Source organism: Fusarium fujikuroi, chromosome FFUJ_chr08 (genome assembly GCF_900079805.1).
Source record: "Fusarium fujikuroi IMI 58289 draft genome, chromosome FFUJ_chr08".
Lineage (NCBI taxonomy): Eukaryota > Fungi > Ascomycota > Sordariomycetes > Hypocreales > Nectriaceae > Fusarium > Fusarium fujikuroi.
In genome coordinates, this window is record NC_036629.1 from 2,196,419 (window position 1) to 2,220,853 (window position 24,435).

At 49.4% G+C, this 24,435-nt stretch overlaps 8 protein-coding genes and 1 non-coding gene; 1 reads left to right on the forward strand and 8 right to left on the reverse strand.

The window, feature by feature from the left end:
• Nucleotides 1–1,029: 1,029 nt before the first annotated feature.
• FFUJ_12541 (uncharacterized protein) lies at nt 1,030–1,872 on the reverse strand (the record flags this gene model as incomplete). The annotated part of the gene is made up of 1 exon (XM_023582159.1): nt 1,030–1,872. The coding sequence occupies one exon, from the start codon at nt 1,870–1,872 to the stop codon at nt 1,030–1,032; it is 843 nt and encodes a 280-aa protein (XP_023434734.1).
• Nucleotides 1,873–2,858: 986 nt separating this feature from the next.
• On the reverse strand, nt 2,859–3,699 carry FFUJ_12542 (uncharacterized protein; the record flags this gene model as incomplete). XM_023582160.1 is given in 6 exon segments in its annotated part: nt 2,859–2,899; nt 2,911–3,028; nt 3,134–3,166; nt 3,217–3,246; nt 3,333–3,350; nt 3,502–3,699. The coding sequence occupies 6 exon segments, from the start codon at nt 3,697–3,699 to the stop codon at nt 2,859–2,861; spliced, it is 438 nt and encodes a 145-aa protein (XP_023435194.1).
• Nucleotides 3,700–5,719: 2,020 nt separating this feature from the next.
• tRNA lies at nt 5,720–5,810 on the reverse strand. The gene has a single exon. It is a non-coding gene (tRNA).
• A 1,122-nt stretch (nt 5,811–6,932) lies between these two features.
• Nucleotides 6,933–11,091, reverse strand: FFUJ_12543 (uncharacterized protein; the record flags this gene model as incomplete). XM_023582162.1 has 4 exons in its annotated part: nt 6,933–10,177; nt 10,239–10,822; nt 10,871–10,908; nt 10,963–11,091. The coding sequence occupies 4 exons, from the start codon at nt 11,089–11,091 to the stop codon at nt 6,933–6,935; spliced, it is 3,996 nt and encodes a 1,331-aa protein (XP_023435171.1).
• Nucleotides 11,092–13,506: 2,415 nt separating this feature from the next.
• Nucleotides 13,507–15,126, reverse strand: FFUJ_12544 (uncharacterized protein; the record flags this gene model as incomplete). Its single annotated transcript, XM_023582163.1, has 1 exon — nt 13,507–15,126. One exon carries the CDS (start codon nt 15,124–15,126, stop codon nt 13,507–13,509), a length of 1,620 nt encoding a protein of 539 aa, XP_023434735.1.
• Nucleotides 15,127–16,096: 970 nt separating this feature from the next.
• Nucleotides 16,097–17,869, forward strand: FFUJ_12545 (uncharacterized protein; the record flags this gene model as incomplete). XM_023582164.1 has 4 exons in its annotated part: nt 16,097–16,178; nt 16,230–16,381; nt 16,437–17,085; nt 17,139–17,869. The coding sequence occupies 4 exons, from the start codon at nt 16,097–16,099 to the stop codon at nt 17,867–17,869; spliced, it is 1,614 nt and encodes a 537-aa protein (XP_023434736.1).
• Nucleotides 17,870–17,930: 61 nt separating this feature from the next.
• On the reverse strand, nt 17,931–18,917 carry FFUJ_12546 (related to ribokinase; the record flags this gene model as incomplete). The annotated part of the gene is made up of 1 exon (XM_023582165.1): nt 17,931–18,917. The coding sequence occupies one exon, from the start codon at nt 18,915–18,917 to the stop codon at nt 17,931–17,933; it is 987 nt and encodes a 328-aa protein (XP_023434737.1).
• A 279-nt stretch (nt 18,918–19,196) lies between these two features.
• FFUJ_12547 (related to regulatory protein for the arginine catabolic pathway) lies at nt 19,197–20,543 on the reverse strand (the record flags this gene model as incomplete). The annotated part of the gene is made up of 1 exon (XM_023582166.1): nt 19,197–20,543. The coding sequence occupies one exon, from the start codon at nt 20,541–20,543 to the stop codon at nt 19,197–19,199; it is 1,347 nt and encodes a 448-aa protein (XP_023434738.1).
• A 1,063-nt stretch (nt 20,544–21,606) lies between these two features.
• Nucleotides 21,607–23,422, reverse strand: FFUJ_12548 (related to quinate transport protein; the record flags this gene model as incomplete). XM_023582167.1 has 4 exons in its annotated part: nt 21,607–22,031; nt 22,084–22,228; nt 22,284–23,262; nt 23,313–23,422. The coding sequence occupies 4 exons, from the start codon at nt 23,420–23,422 to the stop codon at nt 21,607–21,609; spliced, it is 1,659 nt and encodes a 552-aa protein (XP_023434739.1).
• Between the last annotated feature and the right edge of the window lie 1,013 nt (nt 23,423–24,435).

Genomic DNA, 24,435 nt, shown 5'->3' on the forward strand with positions numbered 1-24,435 from the left:
TAGCGGGTATGACACTTTCATGGTAAGATTAAGAATAAGTCAAGGTGGCTGCTGAGAACGCTGCTGGGGGGAGCCCTGGTAGAATGGGTCGTGATGTATAAATAATCCACAAACTGGCGGTTCATATAGACTATACTACACTTACGACTACTTCTATGGGCTTTCTACTAGAGATCTCTTTTTGTCAGTCCGTGGGGTGGGAAGAGCGTTGGGATTGTTCCCAATGGGGTTGTCTCTCGCTTGTAAAACCGAGATAAGAGGCACCGCGGAGAATGCCCGGTACATTACTCATCTATGGTCTCCTGTCACTCTCACATCTGCAAGCTTTGTCGTGTGATTGATCAAATTCGTTCTGGAGACGCCAGTGAAGTTGGGGCAAGAAGGTCGTTCATCACGGCGAACTTCCGCGGACTTTGGCCGCCATCGACAGATCAGCAACGCCAATGCCAGCACAAAATTTGACCTCAGCTTGATTTTCACAGTGGTCAGTGTGGGGTGATCGAGTTCTGGAATGAATTTTTGATGAATCCTGATTGAACCTTGCGTTTTGATTAGCTTGACAGGGGCAATCCGCGTGCCTAGGACATCCGTGTGTAGTCACGGACAGCACGCGCCGGGAAATCGTCGCGTGTGTTGGTGATCCCCAACGACCAACTTTCCGGGAAGATATTGCCAGCATCAATTGATCTTGAGAAGTCTCGACAGGGCAATTGTCACCCGAAGCTGAGAAGCGAGAGTGACTTCGACGTTGAATAGAGAGGATCAAGGTCACGAGCTCCGTGGAGTGTAGCGGGGATGATGAGACTATGAGGTTAGTGACATAGTTCTCCTCGAGGACGTGTTGCATTGACGGTAAAATAACAACCGCGAACAAAGTCAAGCGAATCATACAAATGATTGTACAAAGAGTTTTCCAACGGCCCGACATATTCCCAGTTCTCCGTTAGAGTGCCGTCGTCCTTGATCTCCAAAAACTTCCTGTCGCTCGCATAAAAAGCATTGAGGTTCCAGTAACAGTCTGATTCTTCTTCAAAATATTGGGGCTTGACTCTTTCGCTTGAGAGAGCGATCAATGAACCACAAGGTATAGTTTGCTTCGGCACAAGCTTTTAAAAACAAAGAGTTAACAACCTCATCTGTGTGCAAGCCATCCACCCACGCTTGGTCATACTCTATTGCTATGTGACCGACACCACAGAACCCGAAGCCAAGGTAACCCCAGTCGATCTTGTCCAAGTCCTCATGCTGAACGATAAACAGATCTCTGTAGGGGAAAACTGTCACTATTTCGAGAGGATTACCATTGAAGTAGCCTGACGAGGCCATTTTGAAAAGGTCTTTCTCGCTAAAACTTGATCGGCGGTCATTGGGATGACGTGGGGCTAATTGTCGCCCTGACTGTCTGAAATGGTCTTCCATGATGCATCGTGACTCGTGACAGGCGGTCCATAAGCCACCATCTATGAGATATGTCGAAATATTCTCGTCGCTGCGATTCTCATCCAAGCTCTCAAAGTAACGTCCCCAGGAAGGAGCAGCTACATCAAAGCTCAAGCCGCGCCAAGATTGGAAACCATGGCTTCCGGTCACATATTGTCCGAAGATATGTGCCCCTGGATGGTCATCTCGGATGGCAAGACTCCAAATTTGATCTCGAAGCTCTCTAGGAAGCTCTATAAATCTTGTAAAAGTAGTCATAGTTTTCGAAAATTTGGCTGGGAACAGAGAGATAATGTGAGAATAAGGCGATGGTAGCGTGTGTAGCAACAGGCACGAAGTCCCCAGTGTGTCGCGACCTTTGGTATTGAGATTAAATGATGAGGAGAAATAAAGAGATAAGTTTGAGGTACCAGAGGCTACAGGAGGACACATATTGATATCCTCGCCCGATTACACTTTTCGCTGTGAGTCATCACTCTCTTGAAGTGGGTGCAATATCATTTGCTATCAAACTCGTTTGCCAAACCTTGTTATCGCACACCGTTTTGTATTTTAACCATGTATCATATTCATCCTTCGAAAGTTAGATGTGCCTCGGGTATATGGACGACACAGATCGACTTTTAGCATTAGTAAGTCCAGGCTTATCTGATTTGGAGTTTAGGCAGAATGCCACCTGTACTCAGCGATGTGCCGGAACCAGTCAGCGCTCCCTGTTGGTTGGGTTGGACTCATTCCGTAGATTGACTTTGACAAAACCTGTTGTCGAACTTGATTTCTAAGCTTTCCCGATGCAAAGGCTAATATGATATGTGGTGCTGAGCATCCAGTAGGAACATGGCGAGGTGCAATTTGGTGCCTTCGCAGGATCCTGTGTCTCCAGTACGGCTTTACTGGCTGAAGAAGTGACTACGAGCCTCTAGCTTCCTACAAGATGTATGCCTCATCCGTGGAAGAGGTAGGTTCCTTTCGAAATCAAACACCAGTATTAATCTAGTAAGACCTAATGTCATCGCCATGCCAATCCGTTTCCAAGCCTCTGGCTTTGGCGTAGCAACAACGCTTGCTGAAGACAGAATATCCAAGGGGAAGTTCATTTAAGAACTGGTTGATCTAAACGAAGTCTCTTAAACAATTCGTCAGTTACTTTACTCTCCTGAGACTAGAACGCCTTGTTCCACGCCCTGAATAACAAAAAGACTTAGGTAAATTAGTATAAGTTTAGGATATCTCTCCTAAACTTAGGAAATAGTTTGCTGAGTTTATTTTGACACTCTGTATTTTGGTGGACTTCTGAAGCTACAACAACCTCAATCATCGAACCTGAAGCACAAATTGCCACGACCAACACGCGAATACATGATTGGGAAGCTGGACGAGCGACCCCGGTGGGGGGGGGGGGGGGGGGGGGTGATGGTCTAGGCACTATCAGAATACAAACAGCATGCAGTAGAGTGGACTTGTACGTACGGATTCGGCCGCCGGGGCCGAGACGGTAGAAGCGGATGGCTAGGTATTCTCCTGTTTCCTCATAGAGATCTCCGCGTGGCATCGGCCGATAGAGGATCAAACGTACGACTTTTCTGGACTGTAAGTGCATGATCAGTATTTAAAATGAAAGGACGATACTGAATGAATGAGACGGATATGCGTAAGAGCTGTGGTGGTCTGGGGCAAGTGACCGAGTGCATACCTTGGTCTCCGAAGAGACGTTACGCGAGGTTTTCTGCAAACATATTAGCTTTGGGTCTCAAGTACAAAGCAAGAGTGACTTACGGATTTTCCGGCTTTGCCAGCCTTCAAGGTCTAAGAAAGTGGTTAGCAACCGCGTTTGTGGGCTGATGGATATGTTCGTATGTGCTGCGAGTTTGGGCAGTGAAGTGTCGACTTACGGTTTGTTTGCGAGCCATCTGTCGGGGATATCAGTAACCCTGCAGACAGCCAGAACGAGAGTTGTTTTGTTGACAAGAGTCCTTACCGTGGAATTTGTGACTACACGACAGATCAATTGAGAGTTCCATGGACTGGTGATAGCTGAGTACCACACAAAGGGAAACTTACAGGTGTCAATCGTGTGAAGTCTACGCGCAAAGGCAAACATGTTTCGATCGGGAAGATAGAAAACACATCGAATGCCACATCGTTCAAGCTCGCTGTGGAGTGTGTGCGCTGGAAGGTGTAGTCGAAGCCATGTTCTTGTGTGCGTGTGTGTGTTGTTGAAGAAATTCTTAATGTGAAGTGGCCGCCTGTTTTGGTCATGTCGATGTTCCGGCTTTGAGGAAGGAGCTGACCTAGGTGGCCCTTCATGAACTCGGCAGTCGACGAAGCCACCGTCGCAACTGCCCAAGCACCCAAGTGCCTAGTTAGGTGCTTAGGTAGCAAGATGGTCCCAGTCCCAGTGGAGACTGTCCGGTTGTTTCTAGGGTGTGGTGAGTTGGTTCATTGGGAGCATCCACGCACAACTGTGGCATCCATCTTGTAGGAAGTCAGAGGCTTCTGGTCACTCTTTCAGCCAGGAGAGCCACACTGGAGATACCGGGCAATGCAAATATACCGGATTGCACCCGTGATCAAGTACCGATCTTTCGGTAGTTGTGCTATGGTGTAAATCGTGCATATCTTGGTCGTTGGCTGTTGTTCACTCTCCAAATGTCAGTCATTTTCTGCCCCGCAATCGCCTGGACTAACTTCAATATTGACTACTAATGTAAAGAGACCTTGCGTAGGGCCATTTCAGCATCCTTAGTTGCACCGCGGGACCTTCTCTTGGCGTCGTCTCAAGGGGCTGGAAGACTATGGCTGTCCGGTCTCGTTGGCACAGACGCGATGTCGAGTTTTGAGATAATTCTGGCGAGCGATGGTCATCTTCGCGACAGCATATCCAGTGAGGGTTTCGCGATATCATTTGAGCAGGTAGTGAACATGAGCGTAGTGATTGCATGGAGACGCGTATGAGCATCAACACGTCAAAGTGGGGCCCGACATGCTGCAATGTCGAGGCGTGAATCACGTGGCGGCTTTGCCAAGTCGAAGCGTTACACAACCTGACCTGGACAATAGACCTCAACTGGGGATGCATTCCACGCCGTTACGAATGTCCTACAGCAGGGGGAGCTTGACGTGTTCTGTTGCACAAACGCATGCGCTCGCCGAGAGATATGGTGTTGTTACCGATCACTGGCTCCACGTGGCGAAATCCAACATGAAACAAGGCTCGATGCATCTTCTTGATCTTCAGCGCCGCGACATAATAAACGCGCAGAAATCCTCTACTACAATCGATTCAAGAAGAAGCACCACAATAAGCATTTGATTCACGGCAAAAGACCGAGTGCCCTGAGTCACTCAAGCCCGGGCGTTGTTCCATACATCTGTCCATATCTCTAGACCTTCAATACGCCTTACTCGAGCACGCTTACCTGAGTCTGAAGCGGCAGGCCTGGTACATGTTGGGTTGGACTAAACGGAGTCCTCGCCACCAGTCATCAGCGAGCGACGGGACGACATTCCGATTGTCATCAGGATGAGAAAATCGGCTTCCCTCATGTTGTATTTAGATCACAAAATGATTCTGAAAGACAGCGCTTTGGATGCACTGGGATGAAAATCGCATGAGAGCTTTGGCCGTATTGATGGCGCTTTCACGGAAACGAGGAGGCCACATTTGTGCTTCGAGGAGCTTTCCACTCTTGAACGCAAGTAAATGCTATTTTTGTTCAGTCGGGATTCGGGCAGTCAACTTTGCTGACTTATTCTCACAGTTGTAAGTACTCATTCCTCGAGCCCTGTCAACCAATCCAATCTTAACTACACGCATCTCCGACCGCGCGACTCCCTCTTCGACATGGAACCAAGACTTACTAGCATGATGAGATCCTCAGTCTCAGACTCTCCACAGCGATATCGATAATCCATCACTCTCATCATCATACTTTGTTTCCTTTGGCGGAGTCTTTAGAACATGGGCAATGGTGAGGCAAAGCAGGAATCTAACGATGATCGCTCCAGCGGTGGTGTCAATTATCATGCGCCACTTGAGGCGGATGGATGCCGGCACTTCAAGGTTGTTCCTATATCCCTCTTCAAGAGTGGTTGTCATCCTTGGTGGTCGTGGAGACTTTAACTCTGGGGTGCCTGTTGCTATGGTTAAGGTAAAAATGGCGGTGGCATTAATAGGTAGAATTGGCCACATTTAAAAGAGTAAAGCCCTGGCAGAAGGGAAACTGCTTGTTCCACCACAATGACAGTTCAAAAAGAGCAAAAAGAGACAAAAGAGAAGGGTCTGGCCGGGGATTGAACCCGGGACCTCTCGCAAGCTGAGCTGTAGGGTTTTCCCTAAGCGAGAATCATACCACTAGACCACCAGACCGACTTAGAACAACAGATTTAATGATGCTGTCGTTGGTGCGGGAGCCGCAGTTGGGCGTTTTGTTCGGCCGCGGGACAGAAAGGAAAGGGACTTGGAAAACATGGCGACGCGCATCTTGGCGAAGGTCAATAACGGGATAAACAATCGGGCGCTAAAGCCAAGAAATTGAGGCCACTTCACATTAGATTAACCTATACTTGCTTACATGTAAACAGCAGCTTATGTGCCTGGCCCAAAGGATGATGCAAGCAGAAAGATAATGAGCATTTACTTGATCCAGCCGCCATGTTCAAATTATTGCACATTAGCCGGCTCTTAGCCGGCTCTGGGATAAAAGACTTTGGGGCGTAACAAATTACGATTCGCGACACGTCAGAGGCGAAAGGTTCGGTCGAAACTGGAAATGCTGGCCAATGTCAGTCAAGCAAGCTTACAACAAAATGACCAACGTGACGTATTTCGCTCGGAATTGGATTATACAGAACTTCGACAATATTGAATTGAGCACTTTATATTTACAAGCCGGCACTCAGATAATTATCATTATCATTCCGGTGACTCAGCTCTAGGGTATGGCACTTGACGGGACAGTCCGGGTGGGTCACAATGGATGGACGATGCACGCTCTCTGTTGTTCTCGAATTGAAACAGGCGGCTCTTATTCCAAACTTATGATGAATAAGTAGGCAGATTCGGTCATACTAAGTTAATAAGTGGTAGGTGTGACGCGTCTTACCATTCAATCACTCTCAAGTCGCTCTGTCCGATGCTAGCTAACTACCAAGTGAAGCTGCAATGAAAGAGTGGATTTCAAGACGCGTCGGGTTGACGAGCTCTTGATTGGTGGAAACGCGAGATCGACCAAGTTCAGTCACTTTTGCTGGGTCTTTGAGGCATAGCCAGAGCGCAAAAACAAGACCATGAATAAGCTCCCAAAGTCACCAAATGAGTCAAGCAAATAAAGGATGAAACAGTAATGAGATTCAAGCTAATCTAAACTATATCACAGTCTCTAATAGTAAGTAGATTATCATGTGTATTAGGTTGGTCTCCCTATAGACCTGTCACCATCGCAATGCGCAATCGCGTCAAGACATCGCGTCTCAGACCCCATCGTCTAGATTTAGGCAGTAGTGGTGGTAGCAGCCTCAGATGTAGAGGACTCCGACTCCGACTCGGTTCGCGTGACCGTGGAGAAGGTCGTGGGCTGGCTTGAAGTCTCATCAGTAGCGGAAGAGCTTGATGAAGTTGATGTAGCATCAGCTTCTGAAGTGGTGGAGGCAGCAGAGCTAGAGGTCTCAGCAGCTGAGGAGGATGGCTCGGCAGCAGAACTAGAAGTTGCAGCAGATGAAGATGTCTCGGCGGCCGAAGAAGAGGTTTCAGCAGCAGCGGAACTTGAGGTTGCGGCAGCAGAGCTAGAGCTTTCAGCAGCTGACGAAGAGGTCTCGGCGGCAGAGGAAGATGTAGCGTCAGCTGCAGAGGTGCTAGAGGCAGCAGCAGAAGAGGAAGTCTCAGCGGCAGAGCTAGAGGTCTCGGCAGCGGAGCTGGAGGTTGCAGCAGCTGAGGAAGAGGTCTCGGCAGCTGAAGATGTTGCAGCGGCGGAGGAGGAAGTCTCAGCAGAAGAAGAGGTCTCGGCAGAACTGGAGGTTGCAGCAGATGAAGATGTCTCGGCAGCTGAAGTAGATGTAACATCAGCTGCAGAGGTGCTGGAGGCAGCAGCAGAGCTGGATGTCTCGGCAACAGAGGAGGATGTCTCAGCAACGGAGGTTGAAGCAGCAGCAGAGGTAGACTCAGCAGCCGAAGAGGATGTAGTATCAGCTGCAGAAGTGCTGGAGACACCAACAGAAGATGAAGTCTCAGCGGCAGAGCTGGAGGTTTCGACAGCAGATGAAGAAGCGGCAGCAGAGGTAGACTCAGCTGCAGAAGACGAGGTTTCAGCGGCAGAGCTGGTGCTAGCTGGCTGGCTAGAAGACTGGTCGGCGGACGAGGTAGTGACAGCAGCAGAGGTAGACTCAGCAACAGACGAAGAAGTCTCAGCAGCAGAAGATGAAGTCTCGGCGGCAGAGCTGGATGTCTCAACCGCAGCAGAAGAGGACGTCTCGGCGGCCGAGGAAGAGGTCTGATCAGCCGAAGTGGAGGCGGCGGCAGAGCTGCTAGACTCGGCGACGGAAGAAGAGGTCTCAGCGGCTGAAGTGGATGTGACATCAGCAGCGGAGGAAGATGTCTCAGCGTCGGATGAGGTAGAGGCGGCAGCGGAGCTGGTAGTCTCATCAGCAGCAGCAGAACTGGTGCTGGCGGCCTGGCTGGAAGACTGGTCTGCAGAGGATGAGGTAGTGGCAGCAGCAGAGGTGGACTCCTCAGCGGATGAAGAGGTGGAGATTCCAGCGGGGTTACCAGTCAACTGCTCGGAGGTGGATGAAGCGCCTTGGCTAGATGTCTCATCGGCAGCTGATGAGGTTGTCGCGGCAGCAGAAGTAGTAGTCTCATCAGCGGTCGATGAAGTCGAGGCGCCAGCAGAGCTAGTAGACTCCGCAACAGATGTGCTAGAGGCGGCTTGGCTGGTAGACTCATCGGCAGCAGAAGACGAGGTAGAAGCGGCAGCAGAGGTAGTCTCTTCATCGGCAACAGAAGTGGATGAAGCAGCTTGGCTGGTAGTCTCATCTTCAGCAGCGGTAGTAGAGGAGGCAGCCTGGCTGGAAGTAGTCTCTTCATCGGCAGCAGTGGTAGATGAAGCGACTTGGCTGGAGGTAGTCTCATCATCAGCGACCGAGGTGGAGGAAGCTGCTTGGCTAGTGCTCTGATCAGCAGAGCTGGTAGAGGCAACCTGAGTAGAAGACTCCTCGTCAGCAGAGGTGCTGCTAGCGGCCTGGCTAGTGGTTTCGTCAGCGACGGAGGTGGTAGAGGCAGCTGCGGAAGTAGAGGTCTCGTCATCAGCAACAGAAGTGCTGGAGGCAGCCTGGCTAGTAGACTCCTCATCGGTAGCAGATGTAGAAGAAGCGGCCTGAGTGGATGACTCCTCATCAGCGACAGACGAAGAGGTGGCAGCCTCGCCGGTAGACTCCTCTTCAACGGCAGAAGAAGTAGTAGAGATTCCAGCAGGGGCACCGGTGAGATTTTCGGAGGTAGCAGTGGATGACTCGTCATCGGCAGTGCTGGTAGTGCGGGTCAGGGTGATGAAAGTAGTAGTGCTGGATGTCTCATTATCAGCAACTGAGGTGGAAGTACCAGCGTCAGATGAAGTGGTCTCTTCGTCAGCCTCAGAAGTGGTAGTGCCAGCAGCAGCCGAAGTACTGGTTTCCTCATCAGCATCAGTGGTAGAAGCACCAGCAGCGGATGTAGTGGTCTCCTCATCAGCAGCAGAAGTGGTAGTCTCATCAGCCTCATCAGTGGTGCTAGCAGCGGCGGCAGAAGTAGAGGTCTCCTCATCGACATCGGTAGTGGAAGCAGCAGCAGAAGTGCTAGTCTCCTCATCAGCCTCAGTGGTGGTAGTACCAGCTCCAGCAGCAGAAGTAGATGTCTCCTCGTCGACATCAGTAGTAGTAGCACCAACGGAAGAGGTAGTGGTCTCTTCGTCGGCAGCGGAAGTAGTGGTAGTAGCTCCAACAGCAGCAGATGAAGAGGTGGTCTCATCATCAGCCTCAGTGGTAGTACCGGCGGCAGTAGCTGAGGTGCTGGTCTCATCAGCCTCCTCAGTGGTAGAGGTAGCGGCGGCAGAGGTGCTGGTCTCATCGTCAGCTTCAGAGGTAGTACCAGCAGCGGCAGATGTTGTGGTGGTCTCATCAACAGCGGCAGTGGAAGAAGACTGGCCAGCAGAAGTCGAGGAGATAGCAGTGGTAGTCTCGTCATCAGATTCATCAGAAGTCACAGCAGTGCTTGAAGAAGCTGCAGCACTGGAGGACTGGCTGGCAGGAGTGCTAGTAGTAGACTCATCATCATCGGAAGTGGAGGTTGTGACACCGCCAGCAGGGGCACCAGTGGCCTGGCTGGATGCAGCACTGGATGAGGCAGCAGCAGAAGAAGATGAGACTGCAGCGGAGGATGAGGTGGAAGCAGCGGCAGAGGTAGAGGCAGAAGAGCTAGTAGAAGCTGCAGCTGAGCTTGTACTGGTCGAAGCCTTGCTTGTAGAAGCGGGAGCACTGGTGGAGGTGGAAGCCTTGCTAGTGGAAGCAGGGGCACTAGTCGAAGTTGAAGCCTTGGAGCTGGTACTGGAGGAGGATGAGCTCGATGAAGCCTTGGAGGTTGTAGTCGCAGCCTTGGAGGTTGTAGTAGGCTTTGAGGTTATAGTGGGGGGCTTGGAAGTTGTAGTGGGGGCTTGGAAGTTGTAGTGGGGGGCTTGGAAGTAGTAGCAGGCTTGGAGGTGGTAGCAGGCTTGGAGGTGGTAGCAGGCTTGGAGGTGGTAGCAGGCTTGGAAGTTGTAGCAGGCTTAGACGTGGTCGTTGGCTTCTTAGAAGTCGTAGCCGGCTTGGAAGTTGTAGCAGGCTTAGACGTGGTCGTTGGCTTCTTAGAAGTCGTAGCAGGCTTGGAAGTTGTAGCAGGCTTAGACGTGGCCGTTGGCTTCTAGAAGTCGTAGCAGGCTTGGAAGTTGTAGCAGGCTTAGACGTGGTCGTTGGCTTCTTGGAAGTAGTCGCAGGCTTGGAAGTTGTAGCAGGCTTAGATGTGGTCGTTGGCTTCTTAGAAGTCGTAGCCGGCTTGGAAGTTGTAGCAGGCTTGGATGTGGTCGTTGGCTTCTTAGAAGTTGTAACCGGCTTGGAGGTAGTGGCTGGCTTCGAAGTAGTGGTGGGCTTCTTGCTGGTAGTTGCCGGCTTCGAAGTGGTAGTCGGCTTCTTGGATGTAGTAGCAGGCTTGGATGTAGTGGTAGGCTTCTTGGATGTTGTAGCAGGCTTGGAAGTGGTAGTAGCCTTCTTGGATGTAGTAGCCTGGACCTTGACAGTGGTAGGCTTGGCAGACGATGTAGTCTTCCTCTTGAGGAGGCGTCTCAGAGGGTTGCCCAAGCGGCCGGAGCATGTGCACTCACTATCAAATGTTAGCTACATCTCACAGCTGACTCAGCTGAATACTCACGGTGCACAGGATACAAAGGTTTTACCCTTCTCGATGCACTGTTGAAATCGTTAGCCCATATTGATACCAGGTCGATAAGGCGTTGCACTGACATGAGCTTCGCAGGCTCGGTCGCCGCCGGAGTACTCGCAGGTCGAAACACCCGATCCATCAGCGGGCAAAGCAGCCGCGTTGACAGCAGCAAGGGATATACCCCAGACAATAGCCTTGATGAAATGCATTGCGAAAAAGACAATATAGCGAATATACTACTCTCAATGAATGTAGTAGACTGTGAGATTGCTGATGAGAATAAATCGAATTCTGGTCTGATCTATGAGGGTTTTTTATAATAACTGTTGCTCTTCATCTTGGCCGATGGCCGATATCTTCAAGTTGGCGTGTTTCCTAATCCGTCTGGGTTGAAAGTTTGTTTAGTCGAGATATTCAGTATAAACTCAATGTGCCATTCGAGCCTCACTCTAGCCACAAAAAGACCCTTCCAGGGACCAGAGCTAAAAAAGGTATGGACTGTTGTGTGAACTCAATTTCTATTTTCAGCTTTCCGCATATGGAATTGTGAGTGATAAGAGTACCAGGAAACTGGGACTCTTTGGTAGAGAGACTGTAAACGGTGGCAGGATGATACTGGCAGTGACATGATATGGAGATAGAAAAACAAGGCAGAGAATGGCTCTTCCCGTTGCAATCAATTACCATCTGAGTCAATTGTCGGAATAAGTCTCCTAGATCTAAATAACCAAGGAAATGGTGAATTGAGGTCTTCTTCCAGTGACTCAAGTCCCCTGTCTCAAGAGGCACGGTCTAGATCGGAGAGCTGAACCGAGACAGAGGACACCATTCCAATAACGGCATGCAAAACGGGCCTACCCGTGGCGCCACAGGCCGGGAAAGACGCAGGTCCCTTTACATTCCAGGCTGATCCTTTCCATTCTTAACACAGAACGAGTCTTTGCCCCTTGCAGAGCCACGCGGATCTAGTTTTCTTGGCAGAAGCACTGTTGAGAAACCCGACTGCCCGGACTCCCGCTGCAGAGACACTGCTTGTGGCGTTCGGTCTAGATGGTTTTCTGTATTACAAAACCGTTCACTACTTTTTCATCTTCTGCTGACGGAGCAGAGGCTAAGCGATGTCTCTCACCCGTGTGCTGTTTCGCCGAGAGGCTTGGATCTGGGCTTATCTCCACCAAGCCGCCATATCTCGACATCGCCATCATTCTGTAACCTCAATCGCATGCGATATTAAGTCACTACCTGTAGTTTCCATGCCACTGGAATCATCTCCACTGATCTTTTTGCGGAGGCTGCCATCCAATGGACCGTCATGGCCAGATGAATGAATTTACTTTCCAACGCCGGACGATCACCCAGACAAGCTTTTTAGTCACTCGTTGATCTGCAAACATCCAGACGCAAATCATGGTCCACTCGAGCAGGGTTCCCCGTGTTCCAATGACATTCTGCAGAGCTCTCGGCCGTCACTGCCCATTACAGGAGCCAGGGTCGGTATGTCGTGCCTTGTCGCTCTGGTATGTAAAACTCGGGCTAGGCGGCATCGCGACCCTCTTTTCTCACCACCTATTGGCTCGGCTCGGATCTAGCTACGTATTCGTCCATAGCGCAAGCCATTCACAGAGCGGCTCGTATTAATGCAGAGCCTAGCCCCAGGTAGTCCTGTCACTATCACAGTCAGTTATCACCAAAACAGACAATGTTTGGAGTCTCGCCGTCTCGACTCTGTTTATTACCGATAACACTATCACCAAATAGAGTTGCGCGACTCGACCAACACATTTAGCCCCGTAACCTACACACAAACGTGGCAGAGAGTCAATAACGTGCTCGTACGACCTTTCCCACTTCGGGCTATCAGACAATGCACTTTTTCTCCCTCAGCTGCGCCATTTTGCTACACTATTCCCCAAAGCCCATGCTTGCGCGTCTAAGAGCTTGAGCCATGGCGTGAGGGAGGATGCGATTGCTGGCCTGGAACTAGCTATCGAGCTGCATGCAGCTTTGGCAGCTATCGATTAAGCATAACAGTTCGTCAAGCCTCGCCCTTGCATGATGCGGCTTTAACATGCGCCTCGTAAGACGGGCGCTCTATTGTTTGACTCGGCAAAACGCTCGCGATACGGCTTAGAGCGAACTGGACGAGACAGTCCGATACATGTTCCCGATCTTTCAATTGTATCTGGTCCAGCCTTATCGAAAGCGTAGTCATACAGGCAGAGTCATGCCATGTTGCAACCACGAGTAGAGATATCAACGTTTTGAGTTCAGTAGTAATACGAGCCGTCCAATGGTGCATCCATCACAATATAGTCTTTGGCCATTCCAAACGCAGCGAAGTAGTAACGCGCATACCAGAATGCCATGTTCAACGGCAGGCAAACCACAATGCTTGCTAAGCGATCCTCGGTGAGGACTTTGCATCCGCCGACAAGTTCAATTTTGAGTTTTCGGACTACCCTATTGCTACGAATTTATCTATGAAATACCGCAAATACGATGAAGTAGAAGTGAATGTTGTCAAAATTCCCATTGTTGATGAAAATCTGTGATTTGATCGGTGAAGCTCAACTAACTACTCTGTGAAATCTGCCGATCTTGCCGTTAGTAAACTCTTGTAGTATTTAGTGAAAGCATGTAAATACCTGTACGAAGCGTCTATCCCATGCCGCAGGATCCGTGGTGCAATATCTGTTCGCTGTAGGGTAAAATCCAACTTGACAGCATCCGACCTCTCTGTTCTGCTTGTTCCAGAGTATCCACTCCGATTTAGCGCATCTGAGATGATTCGGGACGATTTCCTTGCTGCAATCCGCATCTTTGACCATCAGCTTATCAGCATCAACATTTGCAATACGAGACTGATCTGTTGGACAGCAGATGCTGACTTGCTGCGCTACATGTTCATCCAACTGTGTTCCATCTGGACAACACCAAATTGCTAGCCTGGAAGAATGTGTTCCCTTGGGACAGTATCCGCCGCTAGTGGTAGGATTGAAGAGAGGATACAGAACGAATCCGCTTCTTGCGCCGCACTTTTTCGGCTTACCCGCCGTAACCGTGATTTTAACTTTATCACTCTTCACATCCTTCGTTGAGATGAACAAAACGATGAATATTTGTTTAGTGTCTTTCTGATTGCATGGAAGATCAATAGTGCGCCCAGAAGAGGAATCGGCGACCATGTCGGTCCACGATCTGGCGTCTGACTTTCGGCAAGCAAGCTTCTGGTTAGCATTCGCCGATGAGTAAATCTTTGCCGTCCTCCCGGGGTCAATAGTAATCTTGAATACTGAAATAGTGAACGGTGTGCTTGTGAGCGTTGCGGTGCCGGTAGTGCCCGCTTTGCCGAACTGGATTGACGCAGAAACGGGGTTCATCTTGTCGATCGGAATGAGATCTCCATTGGTGTCTTTGATGTGCTGTAGTGCGAAAGCTTTCGCGAAAGTGAAAAATTCGTCAGTAAATCTTGATAGATGTGATAGACGAGTTCGTTCCTCAAGCCCGCTTGATCCTCCAGGCGTTGCCAGAACAAATTTGTTCAAATCATCCTCATCCATCTTGTCTTGCGCTTGGAAAAAGATGCTAGCCGCGTAGGCTTCTAAACCAACATGCGCATAGATTGGAAGATTCGGCTTAAACGCGACGCCGCTATGCTTCTTATCAGGCCATTCGGCGTTCGAGTCAGGAAAGACGAGGTTACTGAAATAATTCGCAGAGCCTTCACGAACCCACTGCGGATCAGGATGATTCCCAAGTTTTCCAAGACTTTGTACGCAGTGATACATCTCATGCGCAAGAGCCTGTAGAACTCGAGGTTTATTAGTCGTTGCTTCAGTAGTCCATCTCTTGAATAGCTTGATTTGACACGGGGGCTTCCTAAGATTAGGATAGTAAGTCTCAGCGGTAAAATCTTCGTTGCTTTCTGTTGTGAGGATGACAACAATACTCGATGGAAGCTTTGCGAATTTGCGGTAGACCTCCAAGCTATTCTCGAGAGATTCTTTGAGAATTGGGGTTACGGCTTCTTTGGTCTTGCTGGGTAGACGACTCCATTGCTGCGTATACGTCACGGTGAATTCTGTATTGGCTTTTTCAAATGTCTTTGGATAGCCTGCTAGAGTTCGACATTTATCCTTGAGCGTATATTGTTTGCCGGGGGTTATGTTGGGCCAGGGACTAGAACAACCCTTCCACTGGGCTTGTGCAACAGATGCAAAAAGGACTGAGAGTAAGAACTGCATCTTCACTGTGGTAGAAACATGAAGAGAAGTTATTTCTGTTTTTTATCAGTTTAATCTGATCGGTTTCCTAGGTGTATATATAACGTCTGCATCCTGCGTATGATATTTGAGCCGTTTCATTGCGGAGGTGTGACATTCTCATACAGCCTAGAAGCGCCTCGCATTAAACCCATGTAGACTAGACCAATGATGACTTGAGTATCCTCAGCCGCATCTATAGTCCGTGGCCCAGGCTTCTGGGGCTGAGATTGCTTTTCCACGATGGCGTCGCTCTTTGATCACGCCCTCCCCAGGACTCAAGCCAAACGGTCATGGTTGCAACACTACAGCGCAAGAAGATTGGACTTAGGTCATTAGATTATTGTTTTCCTGCTACTTCTTGAATCTAACGGTTTATGGTATGGTATTAGTGAGCTTCTTGTCAACGGTTTCATGATTCAGTTCATTGATCAGACCCAGCGACTTTTTGCTGAGTGACGCTCTGCTCTGGACTTCGGATCCGCTCCAGTGGTGATCGATGGCCTGACTGCAAATTGAGTGCTGATGAGCGCTATGTAAGGTAATACTGCTTCTTTCTGGCGACCTTGATCATTATTCAAGGCCTAAGCTCAGTTTTACAGAGGATGCACAGTATTGATAAAACATTTACACGGGAATTCGAGAACCTTTCCTGTTCTGGTCTAGTAGCATGGCCTGGGAATGTGCTGTTGGCAGTTGCATGCCATTTCGTCAGCCAAGAAACAGATAAAGAACCCTTCTCATGGGTTTCATGACTTATTGTCCAGAATGTCCTTTAATATGGGAATCAGAAATGATATCCCAAAATGCGATACCTGTTCGTGTTGATTGAATTGTCGGCCCCAGGGAATAAAGTTTAGCTTCTGCCCATCTCCACCGCCCTCAAGACTCCTCTTTTCCCATCGCTCCATCTTTTCCTCGTCAAAACGCGTGCGTACCGTACCCTATCGCAATGCCAGTCGTAAGACGAATACCCGATAACAAAAGACGGTCCCGCACAGGCTGTATCCCCTGTCGAAGACGCCGAAGAAAATGTTAGTCAGTCGCGTCTCTCCCGGTGACTTTGTCTAACATTTGGACACAAGGTGATGAACAAAGACCTCAATGCGGCAGTTGTATCGGGAGGAATGTGACGTGCGAGTTCAAAGAGTGGACCTTTGTACCAGGGGTTCGCTCATCACTGCGGAAAGATGGTAGCGTGCAAGGGGATAACCGCGATGATGCTGATTCAACTCTGGTCAGTCCTATTATCTTCCGCGAGTCAGTCGATCTAGCACTAACACTGCCTTCAGCCCATTCAAGATAGTTTGTTGTCCTTTGTCGAATCAAGTCCTGCTCCCGCCGAGCCAGTTTTTGAGAGCCCCATAGCCAGTACTGCTCGGACAGAGAGGCTTGAGTCTATTCACAACACGGCTACGGACGTTCCTCACCCAATCCCTTCAACCAATAACCATCACCAACACGACGGTAACCAAATACCCACGCCGTCAAGATGGAACGAAACAGTTCTATCAGAGCAGAACTCCTCAGAGAGACAAACAGCAATGCTTCGCTTTCGCTATCAAATAGTTCCCTGGCTAGACTCAAATGCCCCAAGATCAACCTTTGGCCCAAAGATCATGACATTAGCAGCAGAGAAGTCGACCATCATGGATATCATCGTATGGGCTGCGATGCGCCGCAGTAGGAGGAGTTCGAGCTCCACTAGCCATGAAGGCGACACTCACCTGGTTCAGCAGTTCCAGCATCGATTATCCCTGGAGGATGCTTTTATCGCTAATATCGGATTGTCACTACTTGCTCTCGGTAATTTCTTTTATACTGGCCCATCTGAGTGGTCAAATCTGCACTCTGATTGCGTGGACGTGAGAGAGCGATGCCAGTTCTTTGAGAGTCAGGAGGAACCTCTCAAGACTCTAGATCGCTTTCACTTCAAGACAGGTACTACATTTGATCTTATGTTTTGAAGCAGACGAGCTAATCTTGGCCAACAGAGCTTGCTGCTTCCATTATTACCACCAAATCCCCATCGCTACAGTCTCTACCACTAATAAACGACACATTTCTAAACTCCGCCCTGACACCGCCGAGCATTTACGACGACTGTCTGACACATCTCGCGGCATGCTGCCACTTGATCCACGGCGAAATCATCCCTCTCTTCAACGGGATCGTACCCGTCCAATCACCAACTCACGATTCTTACTCGCTTGTATGGGCAACATGGTCCAAATTATGGGCATGCTGCGTACAATGGTTTCGAGATCGTCCTCCCGACATGATCCCCTTACTGGAAAGCCCTGAAGTTGACCACGCAGCCTCCACCAATACCCCATTCACAGCAGACGTCTATTCAAGCGCCATTGCGGTTCAAGCAAACCTAGCGATTCATTTTTCAGCCCTTATACTGCTTTCATATAAACCACGCTTGGTCAAATTATCATCGATACCACATCGCTTAGCCTCAAGAAGCTGGCATGCTCAAAAACTTGCCAAACTTGCTCTGTGGAACAACTTTTCTGATCAATGGGACCCTGTCGTGGTCGCAACTGTTGTCCGTATAGCGAGAGATATGACATATCCGTCCCAGCAGGAGGCATTGCTCTCATGTTTTCAGCGAATTGGGGATGCGACAAAGATCCCTCTACAGAGCGAGATTGCGGATCTCCAGCAATTTTGGTCTTCTTCTCGAAATACCAGCGCACCGACAAATGCGCACTCTTGACATTTTATGAGAGCGAACCGGAAAAGATAGGACCACGAGAACCGTAATAAATTATTTTCCGTTACTTCGTTGATTCTAATTCATCCTTCCATGGTATAGATACTTGCGCTCCCCTTCGCACGACTGTCTTCGATGACGCCCAGATACCTGACCTGACGGCCTTCTCAATGTCGAACTGCTCCGACCTTTGCTCTGCACCCGCAAGCTCAACTGCATAAGCACCAATGAATGTGTCACCAGCAGCAGTCGTGTCCACGACCTCAACCTTCAGAGCTGGGATGAGGCCCTTGGCACCTTTGTCGCTGGCATAGTATGCACCTTTCCCACCCAGAGTAATCACAACGTTCCGCACACCTCGAGCGAGAAAATCAGCAGCGGCCTTTTCAACAACTGAGATATTTTCAAACTCAGACTCGTCCTTGTTTGACAACAAGGCCGCTTCGGTTTCGTTGAGGATCAAGTGAGCTAGATCTTGGTAGATCTCTGCTGGGAGTACTTGGGCGGGGGCAGGGTTGAGCAGAACGGGAGTTCCTGTCGTCTTGGCGGCTTTGAACGCCTGGATGACTGTCTCCAGAGGAATCTCAAGCTGCATGATGAGTAATGATGGCGTTGGGCCAGGGATCTCGGCGAAGTGGCTTGGTTGTAGAGAATTGTTGGCACCCGGCGATAAGATAATGCGGTTCTGGCCAGTTGGTTCATCGACGATGATCATGGCAATTCCGCTCTGGGATCCAGCGCCCCCATCCTTGTTCACAATGATAGAGCTTGTTCCAACATCATATGACTTTAGACTGTCAAGGAGTACTGAACCATAAGCATCAGCTCCTACGGCACCAATCATGGCAACATCGACGCTTGGGCTCTTCAGATCAGAAGTCCTCGAAAGCTTCGCACAAGCAACAGCTTGGTTGGCACCCTTTCCACCAGGGAAGACATTGAACTGGCTCGAAGTTATTGTCTCACCGGGGAGGGGATGATGAGGGACATATGATACGAGGTCGATGTTCAGTGATCCGAGGACACTGATGACTGGTCTTGGTGACGACATGGCGTTTATTTAGAGAATATAAATGTTTGTAGGTAATGAAAAACGGAGCAGGGATACTCTAAAGGACGACAACCTTTATACGGGTAGTGCATGACTGCTGAGTGTTGGCGATGGACTCCACTCGTTCTAGGCACGCTATCCTGAAAATGGGTGTGTTATGCGATGGCGGATAGTCGATCAAGAAGCATGTGAACGGGGTCTAGTGGAATCATGCTTATTATTATGATATGTTACCAGTTCTCTGGGTCTCTTGTTCGCTAAAATCCCTGTCGCAAGTCCTTACAACGTCTTTAGCAGCGCGCCAACATCATAGCCCCATTCAGCCTCAAGATCCGTCAACCTCCACAAAGCTCCCCATCCCGTCGTCCTATCAATGCTCTTTAACAGCCTAGCAATCTGTTTCCTCTCGTTAACATGTGAGAAGAGCTTCCCAGCTATATAGAGTGGCTGTATAGAGTTTACAAGACTTCCGGGATGAAGGTTTGCGCAGGAGATTCCACAGACTTGTCGTGCATGCCACAGCGCCAAGCACTGAGAGTCTAAGTCATGACGCATTTCCAGCATGAGGATACATGCAGTGTGATAGATCTGATTACTCGAGATAGCTGCCCAGTGGGGGAAGAGCATGGCTGGAAATATCTGTTTGTCGCCTGCTTCGACCATACTGATTTGCTTCATTGTTGCTGGGCGCTCGTCAAGCCAGTATTGGAGCTCGTTCCAGAGCTGTTGCCATTGTTCTTGAAACGGTCTGTCATCTTGAACATCTACCCTTCCGAGTTCTAGACTCTGTGTTCTTCGAAATTTAAGATCGCAGACTTTTGTGCAGAGATAAATAGCCCAATTAGCCTGCATATCTGGACAGTCTCGACTCCGTTGATGAAACATGTCCCGCACATATCGCTCAACTTGTTCAGATGACACCAACGACTCGGGTGGCGATGGAGCCCATTTTGATAGAGGAAGAACAGCTGTTTCTGTGCCGTCAGATATAATTGCTCCGCACAACTCCATCCTCGCATAGCACCAGAAGACAGCTTGCGGTAGGCCACCGGAGAAACCATCAACTCCAAAGAACTCAAACAGCGACGCGCAGCCCTCGACATGGCGTTTCCAGTTCTTGGAACCACCAGACATGAGTTCAAAAACTGCAAGAATACAAGCCGTGACAAGCATATTGGGATCCTTGGCTTGTAATCCAGGACTTAAAAGCCTAATGCTCTCCTGATACAACTCAAGACTATCGCAACCACCTTCCTGTGTCAATCCTCTCCGTTCCATCTGGCGTGATGAAAACGCAAGCATGGCATATAGCAGCGCCGGGCTCTTTTGCGCCATAAGCGGAACGTGGATCTGGAAATGCTTATCCTCGTCAAACTTGTCCAGGTATGGCGCACATTCTGTAACCCAGTTCTGAAGATAGCATATTAATCTATCATTAGGGACATTGACCGTTACGCTGGAGAGGTTGAGGGATGATGTTGGTGGTGATGATGAGTCTGCTTCGGGTGTGACTGATGCGCTGGGTGATAGGCCAGACAGGCCCGCGAAGAGGACTGTGCGGAGCTCCTCCTGGAGCTCGATGAAGCGGGGATCGAGGGAGAAGTCTTCTGATGGGAAAAAGGCCATTGTGAGATGATGAGTGGAGTATGGAGAGCTAGGTTGATCGCCTATACAAGGCACGACATGAGCGACATCAAGCAAGAATGTGATGATGAGTGCAAATACGGTCCCAAAGGGGAACTGTAGCCTCCTCCTGTCCACGTTCAATTCATGTGTCAAGTGTGACAGAAACAAGGTAATTTTCCAGAAACCGGTGATCCCCGAAGGATCCATTCCAAGGTGACCACTCACCAATTGGAATGGCAAATGGCCAATCATGAAGTTCTTCAAAGTTTCGATGTTGACAGACTAAGCCGCATTTGGGGGTCGTAGGCGACGCGATCTTGATGCCATGACTCGGTAACGTAACAGCCGGAGGAAGCAAAGGCTCCATTTTCTAGGTAACTTGACCTTCAATTTGGGACTGAGTTGCCCCAGAAAGCACAGACTGCGACAAGGTAAAGTTCCCCGCGCGAGTCTGTGACTTTAAATCAGACTGTTCGTATGCTAATAGTGGCGATTGGGCCCGCTCACGTAAACATGCGATTTCACCACGCACTTCGCCGGTCGTTCTGTCTGACTTCTGTAGAGGTCGAGTCTTTCGTTACAAAAGCTATACTCTGATGTTATGATTGGAGTGCTCTGAAATGTGTTGTTTGATCACTTACAAGCTGCTGTGGCATTCGTCAATCTTGGATGATGTCATTGCCATCTTCTCACGCCAGCTGCCAGTCAGCGTCCGTCTGTTCTGCGACAAGATGCTATAAACCTTGCCAGAGATCATCTCTGTGTATATACGATTACTATATACGATAAATACAGATTTGGCTAGTGCCAGCACTATCACTTATCTTCCATGGTTGTCTTGGCGTTGAGATGAGTCTTGATTGGATGCACATGTTTGTACATATGCATTAGACTATACCTTCTCAATTAGTTATTATCAAGCAAGATGATATAGGTAAAGAGGTTGAGAAATATCCAAAATGATCATTATGCATAGCGTGGTATCTAACATTACAACCTCATCATCGCCATAAGCATCTCATCCCCAATCCAGACTATCTTATCATCACGAGCCATCTCCCTTTCACAGAGCCTCGACATGCTTCTCACCCTCCTTCTCAAAAGAAGCCTTGCGGCCCGCCGCAGAACCCATAAGTCCAACTTCGGCCTGAGCCTCACGGAGTAACTCAGCATCCTGTTCACCAGCACGGCTCTTGAAGACGCGGTCCATCTCCTCAAGAGAAGCGTTCTTGGTCTCAGGCAAGAAGAACCAGACCCAGAGAATACCGACAAAGAGGAAGACGGCGAAGAAGATATAGGTTCCCCACTCCCAAGACTCGAGCATGGGAGGAACAAAGAAGGCGATGGCAAAGTTGTTGACCCAGTTGCTTGAGGCACCGATGGAAGCTCCCTTGGCGCGGATGGAGAGGGGGAAGATCTCGGAGACGAGGGTCCAGGAGACGGGACCCCATGTAGCACCAAAGCCGGCGATATAGACCCAGATGAGAGCTGATTTTATGTCAGTGATTATTAAACGTTGGTAGACGAAGCATTGACTTACCAACTGCAGTCCAACCAGCAGCGACGTGGTTAGGCCAGTCATGGCGGAACTTGGCGACGATGATACCGACAGTGATCATACTGGCACCCATGACAACGGAGCCGATCAACAGAAGAGGCTTGCGACCAACGCGATCAATGATCAACTGTGAAAGGCAATGTTAGCACTCGTTCAGGGCATCGAGTAATTGAGCGACTTACCATAGAAGGAATGGTGCTGATGAGGAAGACAACGCCAGTAACACCAGTAGCAAGAAGAGCAATAGTTCCTCCGGTAAGACCCAGGCTGATAAAGACGTTGGAAGCGTAGTAGATGATAGCATCAATACCAGACCACTGCTGGAAGAACATGATAAGCCAGGCAGTGCAGACACGCTTGAGGTTATCCATTGATCGGAAGCAGGTCACATATTGAGCAATCTGCTGCATGAAACGGCTCTTGTTCCTCTCAGCGAGGTGAGGAAAGTCTCTAGCGAAAACCTTCTGCTCAAAGACTGCCTCAGCCTTGATCTCGAGATACTCAACCTGAACAGCGTCATCGTCGATGGGGAGCTTTCGCATCCAGGCAAGAGTAGACTTGGCTTCCTCGTCGCGGCCAACCTTGACGAGCCATCGGGGAGAGAAGGGCATGAACCAGATACCGACAGCGAGCATAGCAGCGGGAATACCCTGGATGATAGAGGGAAGACGCCAGGCGAGGTCGGACTGAGAGTCGCCTGTTCCGCCGATGTAGTTACTTCCATAACCGCACCAGAACGAAAGCATAATGCCCAAAATAGTCGCAAGTTGATAAAACGACACAAGAAGACCTCGCATCTCAGGCGAAGAAAGCTCAGCGTTGTAGAGAGGTCCAACGCCGCTGAAAAGACCAACACCAACACCGGTCAAAAATCGACCAGCATAGAGAAGCTGGGGATTTCCGGCAGTGGCACCAACGTAAAGATAACTGCCGAGGACGACCCATAAGCAGGCGATGAACATGGTGTACTTTCGTGAGATAAGTTCGCTGGAAACACCAGCTGATAGTGATCCAAGAATACCGCCCAGCTGGAGGATAGACGTGAGCCATCCTGTTGCAGAGGATGACTCAACAACAGAGGGGAAGTTTTGTGTGAAGCGGGTCATGACGAGGGATTGACCCAAGACACCCTGTTGGTAACCATACTCAAAACCACCAAGTCTACCACCAGTCAATAAGTCGTCTAAAGCTTATACGAAGGTAACACTTACGAAGCGAAAAAGGCAATGAAGACGACCTTGGGGTTCTCCCGAATAGACTTCCAGATAGTCTTCTTGGGAGCTGTAGGCTCCAAGGTATAAGGACCGTCCGAGGTAGACATGGTGAAGTGAGGACGAAGCTGTGGGGGGAGGTTGATGTGATGAAATCTGGGGTATGGGGAGAAAGTCTGTGTCTTTTAAACATTTTCGTACCCCAGGCAATTTGACTGGGGGATCTAATTTTCTGGAGTTTACGACGTTATGGGCGACAAAGTGGTAGGCTAAGACCCCTTGTTTGGGAATAGTGTGGTTCTTGGTCTGACCACCACCGGCGAGCGAGTGCTGGAGGCTCGTGAGAATTGGGGTGATGACATCTTCAATTGGAGACTGATCACCAGAGGTACCAGCTCTTAAATCAATGAACAGGCCCATTGCAGAACTTACGTATATCTCATTTTATCCTCAACGGGTGCTTCTCCCTCGCGTCGCGGCGACTGCAATTGATGAGCGCTACAACTTCAATTAACGCCTGGTCGCCACGACACTACTCCAACATGATCACTTCTCATCAATCCCTCGATCAAACATGAGACATCTCCAACTGCAACCACCTTCAAAACAGCCCAAGTGGACATCCAAGTTGGCATTGGTCATGTATTTTCCCAAAAGGGGGGTTCTTTGCGCTGGCGACTGGGTTTAGGCTACCTACATAACGCGCCCACGGTTCGTCAGAGGAACCTGGGGCCCCGCGTAAAAATTCTAGCTGTCGCGTGTCCCCCATTCCAGTGGGTCACGAAAACTTGGAGGAGCAAGTATGGGTACTTCAATAGCGCCTTGATTTAGCGCGCACTTGGGGTATTGGTACGTACGCTATCAGGTTCTAGATTTCTCCAATTCTGGCGGAGGGAGTTTGATTACCCTGCACCGCTGGATTTTCGTACACCTTAGATCGCGAAATGAGGCTATCTTGAGATTGCCTCGCCTACTGTTGGAAGTAGTAGCATCATTAATATTATCTTTCCAAGTTAATAAAAAAAGAATGTCTAAAAAGTACGTGAGAATGATGGGAAGATTTGATGCAGAGCAAGGCATGACAACATAAATCCGATATTCCAACGATTACAGAAGCTTGAGA